The sequence below is a fragment of the Ascidia mentula genome, chromosome 7, assembly GCF_947561715.1.
Source record: "Ascidia mentula chromosome 7, kaAscMent1.1, whole genome shotgun sequence".
NCBI lineage: Eukaryota > Metazoa > Chordata > Ascidiacea > Phlebobranchia > Ascidiidae > Ascidia > Ascidia mentula.
The window spans coordinates 12,360,078-12,367,812 of NC_138572.1; the positions used below are offsets into that span (position 1 = coordinate 12,360,078).

The 7,735-nt window shown below is 37.2% G+C and overlaps 1 protein-coding gene and 1 long non-coding RNA gene across 2 annotated transcripts; one reads left to right on the top strand and one right to left on the bottom strand.

Annotated features, from left to right (window-relative positions):
- The first annotated feature begins 1,822 nt into the window (after positions 1-1,822).
- On the top strand, positions 1,823-3,352 carry LOC145908370 (S-methyl-5'-thioadenosine phosphorylase-like). The gene has a single exon (XM_082995632.1). It carries the CDS (start codon positions 1,991-1,993, stop codon positions 2,813-2,815), a length of 825 nt encoding a protein of 274 aa, XP_082851758.1. The 5' UTR covers positions 1,823-1,990; the 3' UTR covers positions 2,816-3,352.
- Positions 3,353-5,914: 2,562 nt separating this feature from the next.
- On the bottom strand, positions 5,915-6,424 carry LOC145909257 (uncharacterized). The gene is made up of 3 exons (XR_014403126.1): positions 6,370-6,424; positions 6,197-6,303; positions 5,915-5,977 (listed from the first exon to the last, which is right to left on the bottom strand). It is a non-coding gene; the product is annotated as an uncharacterized LOC145909257 (long non-coding RNA).
- Positions 6,425-7,735: the final 1,311 nt, after the last annotated feature.

Genomic DNA, 7,735 nt, shown 5'->3' on the forward strand with positions numbered 1-7,735 from the left:
ACAGCACCATATTAAGTACAACAAGTATTTACAAATAAAAATGATTATTTGCACAGCTGAAACTGTATTAAAGCAAACCCCATATCCAAAATAGAAACGTAACACATTTTCAAAATGATTGATAGAATATTGGTAAAAAATAAAAATTACGGCAAATCTTGACACAACGTTCAGCAGCAATGTTTAACAATTAACATATTGTTCCTTGCCACCACATTGCTCCACATCGTGTAAACTAGTTGGTAGTTGGTTTTTGCATTGTCACTTTGCTTAAATGCCTAGTCAGGATTTAACTAACACGTGAATTCCAATGTTCCTTGCAATATTGTTGTTTAATCTGCACAAAGAGCGTTTCTGGTAAATATGTGTTGTACTTAAAAAACTATGCCAATATTCGTCGTCATCCCGCCAGATAAATAGAGTGGTGTGTTCGTTTCGTTGTCCCAGTACTGTTTTTGAACCACCGTCATTTCGGCGAAATGGAAATTGGTTAAAACCGAAATTATTTCACGCATGAATGAACACGGCTTCAAACAATTGTGTTCACACAAAATAAGCATTAACTCACGAAAAAAACAAAAATGAGTTGCAATAACAAACATTTCAATCAGCAAGGTGTCCAATATTTGCAAAACAATATATACACTTTGAAATTGCCATTTTTGAACACCTATAAAGTATATAACAACGAAATGGGTTTGACTGCGGTCTCGCTGTGTGAATCCCAGTATTAGCGTATTTTCGGCGATGCATGCAAGTGCCAATTTAATAATGTTCCGGGCCATAGGATTTTTTAAAAATCGATGTAGAATAGGCTCAGAACATATAGATCACATGACAATAGCGTTTTTTGAACACCTATAAAGTATATCGCAACGAAATGGGTTTGACTGCGGTCACGCTGTGTGAATCCCAGTATTAGCGTACGCAGGCATGCACGCTGGGATTCACACAACGTGACCGCAGTCAAACACATTTCCTTGCGATATACTTTATAGGTGTTCAAGAAACGCTATTGTAATGTGATCTACATGTTCTAAGCCTATTCTACACCAATTTTCAAAAAATTCTATGTCCCGGAACATTATTAAATTGGCACTTGTATGCATCGCCGAAAATACGCTAATACTGGGATTCACACAGCGTGACCCCAGTCAAACCCATTTCGTTGCGATATACTTAATAGGTGTTCAAAAAACGCTATTGTAACGTGATCTACATGTTCTAAGCCTATTCTTCACCAATTTTTAAAAAATTCTATGTCCCGGAACATTATTAAATTGGCACTTGTATGCAGCGCCGAAAATACGCGAATACTGGGATTCACACAGCGTGACCGCAGTCAAACCCATTTCGTTGCGATATACTTTATAGGTGTTCAAAAAACGCTATTGCAATGTGATCTACATGTTCTGAGCCTATTCTACACCAATTTTTAAAAAATCCTATGGCCCGGAACATCATTAAATTGGCACTTGTATGCAGCGCCGAAAATGCGCGAATGCTGTGATTCACACAGCGAGACCGCAGTCAAACCCATTTCGTTGTTATATACTTTATAGGTGTTCAAAAATGGCAATTTTAAAGTGAAGATATCGTTTTGCAAATATTGGACACCTTGCTGATTGAAATGTTTGTTATTGCAACTCATTTTTGTTTTTTTCGTGAGTTAATGCTTATTTTGTGTGAACACAATTGTTTGAAGCCGTGTTCATTCATGCGTGAAATAATTTCGGTTTTAACCAATTTCCATTTCGCCGAAATGACGGTGGTGTTTTTGATTTACACGTGGTACTGGATCTGAAGTCACGATGCTGCAAGGAAAGATTAACGGAAAATACGTAATAATGCAGTAATAGCACAGAAAAACATATTTTCACAAAAATTTTGTTCAAAAAATTATTTACAAATACACCTGTAATATTTGCAAATGTAGGTTGAGAGTCTTGCACATATTTAAGTTGCTCTACTGCAAATTTATAATACCAACATGGTTAACATCAAAATTGGAATAATAGGTGGTACTGGAATGGACAAATGGGAAGTTTTCACTTTAAGAGAAGAAAAAGATGTTGATACTCCCTATGGAAAACCCTCAAGTAAACTGAGTTGTGGAACGCTAAGTGGGGTTGAATGTGTTCTTATGAATCGACATGGCTCAGGTCATCGGGTTTCTCCAACATGTATTAACTATCGTGCAAACATCTATGCTTTACACAAAGAAGGTTGCACACACGTACTGGCAACATCCGCATGTGGTTCTTTAAAAAAGGAGTGTGCACCTGGACAGTTTGTTGTTGTAGATCAGTTTATAGATCGCACCAACAAGCGGCATTCCACATTTTTTGATGGTGAGCCCAACAGCTTAAAAGGAGTGTGCCATATTCCAATGCGTCATCCATTTTGTGCAAAGTTGCGGGAACTGGTGGTTAAAGTTTGCTTGGATAAGAACGTCGCTGTTCACAATAAAGGGACTGTCATTACCATTGAGGGTCCTAGATTTTCATCCTATGCCGAGAGCCACTTGTATCGATCATGGGGTGGGTCTGTCATTAATATGACCACTGTGCCTGAAGTTTGCCTGGCACATGAACTGGGAATGCTTTATGTGGTTATCACTATGGTGACAGACTACGACTGTTGGCAAGAAGATCTTGAACCAGTTCATGTAGAACATGTTATGAAGGTTATGAAAGAAAATCGGGAAAAAGTCACCACAGTGATGTTGGGTGTTATGGAGGCAATCGGGAAGATAGATTGGACAGAAGACGTTGAAACTGCAAGAAAGACTGCAAAATCATCAGTAATGTTTTAAATCAAATTTAGGACAATTTGTAGTTTGTGACCAAAACAGTAAAGATTGTAATGCTGCTACCCTTCACAAATACTTAAAAACAATGTGCAGATCGGTTTAAATTTAATTTAACCTACAGTTTGTGACAATGTATGTATAGCCTTCTATATGTTGTACATGTTGAATGCGAAGTTCCATTATTTCATTCCCAGAAGTCTGGTTTGATATTTGCTTTACTAACTGTATTGCCTTCGTATTGTTCCAGATGAAACATTTGATGATAACTGCCCAAAAAATTATTACTGCCAAAATGTGATTGAACCTGTGGTGTTTTGTTTCAAAATACATGTCCCTAGTAACTTAGCTTGACATGTAAAATTTTGTGTAAATTAATTAATCAGAAATTGTTGCATTTTAGCACAATTTTTTGAAACAGACATTGTATGAGGATATCTTCTTGCTAACACCACACTAAGCGTAATGTTCAGTCAATTCAAAGCTTTTCTGGCCAAAGAAACTACTTCTTGGATCTACATTTGGGTCGACATACAACCTTAATCAGGCAAAGTGCGTGAATAAAAACAACGCAGTTGAAAAAGGCTTTCTTGTAGTGACTGTGTTGTTTCCAGTTACGCCACTTGTGCGTTGGAAGCAGTAGAACTTCAAGTTGATACTACAGTACAAAAATCCCTCGTGTCTAAACACAGTTTGAAATAAACTTGCCGTAAACCCCATTAAAGCTATGAGACCAGCTTTTGCAAAAATGTTGTAACGCTTTTGCAATTTGCGAGAAACCAAAAATGTTATTGCGTCCTCGCGTGAGAAAGACGTGTAAAAATTTAAACGTAAGTTGAATTTCATCGCGTAATATTTTATTGTTCATAATCAATAATCAGCGTTAGTACAGGCTAACAAATAAAAACAATTAGATTAAGACGGGATAAACGTTTGAAACCTCAACATAACCACACTGCACCAACAAAAGCTGAAAATTGGCGCCCTAGCTGTTGGGAACCTGAACAGATATAGACTAGTCTATATTAAACCTATTGTTTTAGCTCAATGATTCCCAACCTCTTTAACCCACGGATGAATTTTTTGGCAGTTTTTTGGCGGAACTCTCTGGAAATATGCAACATTTATCACCATGGGGTTGGTTTGCGTTGCTTGCTGTGAACAACTTTCAAAAAGCCTGGGTGCGACGTCAACAATTTCGTATGCAAGAAATGCGTTCACAAATTTTGTTGACTCTAGAATTGATTTCAGGTTGTGAAGCCATAGTTTAGGCTACGAACAACAAAGCAATATAAAGCACCAATTAAAATTAGAAAATGATTCAGTTTACTGGCATCACCAAGCTGGATCAGTACTAAAATGGCGTATATCCCAGAGTCGTGAGTGCAAACCTCCTGAGGTGTATGATTTGCTATTTTTTGGGAAAAAAGTAACATGGGTCCAGCTTGACTGCAATGCCTAGGCTGTGGTATAGTTAACCTATTATGGTTTAAACGGGAAGTTGACTGATACATTCTACGCGTAAAAAAAGGCGCAGCTTCGTTAACATTTGTTTAAAAAGGCGGCGCTCGTAGGCTATTTGTCTAATATTAGGACTTAAAAGAATTGCCAAAGAAAACGTTAATAATATTTCAACACTCATGAGGCACATTTTCCAATAATTTGTTTTGTGTTACAGGTTTGTTTACACTTCAAAAGATATTGTTTTACAGCTGATTTCTTCACTAATCTTCGTTGCGACACCGAAATCTCCCTGCCCTGAATTGCCCTCAACTGATCGTGTTTTAATCTGTTGTGTCACATTGTTGATAATATCATCAATAATATTTCGGATGAATTGTTTTTCAACATCGCGCTTGACAGTTTGCTTGAAACTCCGATCTTCAGTTAGTTTAACAAGTAGTTTATTGCGTTGCTTCTAAATAGAACATGCATTATAATGGCTTTCTAAGAAGATAAGTTTTCGAACATTTGGCGAGTTTGCGTTAATTTTTAGGTCAACGATGCCGGTAATTTTACGGAAGTTGTATAACGTACTGCATCAAATTCTTTGTTTGTTTTTATGAAAACAGCACTTCTGTAAGTAATGTCTTTAGCGTCACAATCGTGACAATGATTTAGTATAAAAAATAGACCTAAATACTTTTTTTATATAATTTAGTTTGCTAATGTGGTTTACGTATGCAAGAACTCTTATTCCAAATTAAAAAAACTTACCTTGTATGGACTGTAACTGCTTCCATATGACATTACGGATGAAATAATTTGGTTCACATACGATCTTGACTTTCGTTGAATTTCCCTCGTTTTATCCAAACGATAGCATAAGTCTTGAAGGTTGGTGGTTAGCTGTTAAATTGCGCGGTTACTTTTCAAATGATTCGTTGTTAAATTATTGTTCAAATTCCTGTACGCTAATAATTCCTAATTGTTGGTATTGCGCAGCTAATTTGATTGTTATTCAGATGTAGGCCTATGTATTTTTATTGTTAATTTTAAATGCGAACATGGGCCTGTATTTATGAGTTCTTTTACGATGGTTTGATTAACTATACCAGCAGCAAGGTTGTCCGAAAACTGGTTCTCGGGGCGCAAACGGCCCGTCACGTGAATTCTTGCAACCCTTGGAACACATTAGAACATTCCTAATTCAAATTTTTAAACATGGATTTGCTGGGAGAATAATGCAACAATGTCCAGGAAAAATAAATCTCCAGCAAGATGCGTTTTAAAAGGATGTAAACAGATAAAACTTGTGTGTATCTAACTCGGAGAAAAGGATTATACAAGCGACATTTTGAAACAAAAAAAACTGCACACACTGTGTGTCAATTCCAATGCACGAAATGAAACCTAAATCATGATACTGTTGTGCATTTCAATAACAGTGATCAAAGCAGGAATTGCCGGTTTGATAGAGGACAAGTAAAAGTTACCAAACGTAACCAGAATAATGCTGGTATTTGACATTTCAACAACAGTACATGTACATCACATTAATAAACTACAAACAGGTTATATAGACTTGCTCATCGATAGTACGAGAATCTGACGGTCGGTAAGGCATTGTCTGTTTCTCTGCGACAGCCAATTGCTCCGTCCAATTTATGTCAGCAGATATATATGAAAACAATGTTTCAGCTGATGCGTGAAAAGCATTATCAGGTTCTGCGATAACAAAACCAACCAATACCACACAGAAAGGTACACACAGGTTCATACGAACCAAATAAACACCAACTATGCAACCGGTCGAACACAAATTTTAACGTGTGTAGTAATTTCGGATCTATATGTGCATCGTGTTGTTATGAGTGAAACTTCCAGATTGAAGCAGTTATTCATTTTCTTGAGTTTAGTGTTTGAATTAAAATTAAATTAACTTACTTGTTTTGTTGAAGATATTTGAGTTTTAATATTTCCCGGAACAATTTCCTGAGTAGATTTTGTAAAGTCTATTTCGCTGTGAATATCAACCAGAGGAATTTTACAGCCTATGGAGAAGTTTACACAATATCAACAAAACTGTTTCCAGTTCTATGTCATATCTTGGTTCCTACCGCTTTCCATTTCACTTTTATCAATCAAATTTTAAGTCAGTGAACATTACAAAACAGTACCATAGTATGCTCAGAATGCTATTTCTGTACCTTTTTCAAAAACAATCCCATTTGTACGCAACAATTCGTCGTTTGTCAATCATAACAGTAGTAACCTCGTTTACGTTAAAGACAAGACAGCTTCCAAGCTGACTCACAAATCCAGCCCTCTCGTTTTCGGAGAAGAGAAAAAGGCAACCGTCTTGAAGCCGGGGTACCTAAAAAGACTTGGTGTCTGCTGGAGACCTGCACAATAGAAAGAATCCTTGGACATGGTAAACTGTGCGCTCCCTTTCTGAATCCGTGGGGCCTCTTTTTTCAAGCGTCCTCTTACACGAGCGTGGGGCCCGATGGGTTAAACCGGTTAAATGTGTTTAGCACCGCGGTCATGGAATTTTACTTCAGAAGACTAAATGCTCAACCGTGGATTTCGTTTAAATTAACAATTATTGTCAGACAAAGCACTTACATTATACTATGCGTTAAGGTAGTTTCAAATGACTTGCATTATCACAATCAGGACAAACACAAGTGTCTCGAGGATTGTTACGCAACAAATTGACACGAAACGGAATTTGCGTCGTTTATCGATGTTTAGGGTGATACGACTGACGAAATGTTTTTTGCGTGTTTCTAAAACCTGGAAAAGTCACCCTTAATATTTAGATAACGTTAAAAAATCGAAGCCTATGCGTAAGGTATACATGGAATTCCTAATTATGCTGGCAAAGTTGTCACTTTAAATTAATGTTGCAGATACCGTTTGTCTAACTCGTTTTATTGATCATTGGAAACACTCTATGGCCACATTGTATTGTTGTTGACCAGAGTAATATTTGTAATAAAAGCAGCAATCTTGACTCGTTGTCCCAATACGTTTGCGACATAGTAACTTATAGTTCGCTTTGTTTGGATGTGAAAACAGTTTGCTACGAATGCAAATGCAGTTTTGAAACAATTGCGTTGGAAAGTTCCACTATGTCTGCAGAAAGCTACCGACAAAGGTGACTGTATTTGACGACTTAAGGTCAGTTTCTGTGTACAACCGATGCTTCGTCTGTCTTGCGAATCAACAAATTACATTTATATTGATAAAACACTATATGTCTTATATTCAACATGTGGACAAAGGAAATAAATGGAGCGTTGACCCAATGTACGTAAAACAAACATGTTGTGACATTTTGGCAACACTTTCTACAACAACGTTTGGTTTGGTTTCCAGACACCGCGTGTAATCAGACCCGACATCGACCAACACAAAAGCGAGCTGAGGACGACCTCGTTATCCGAAACTTTTGATCGAGTCGCGTCCGCGTTCGCGTTC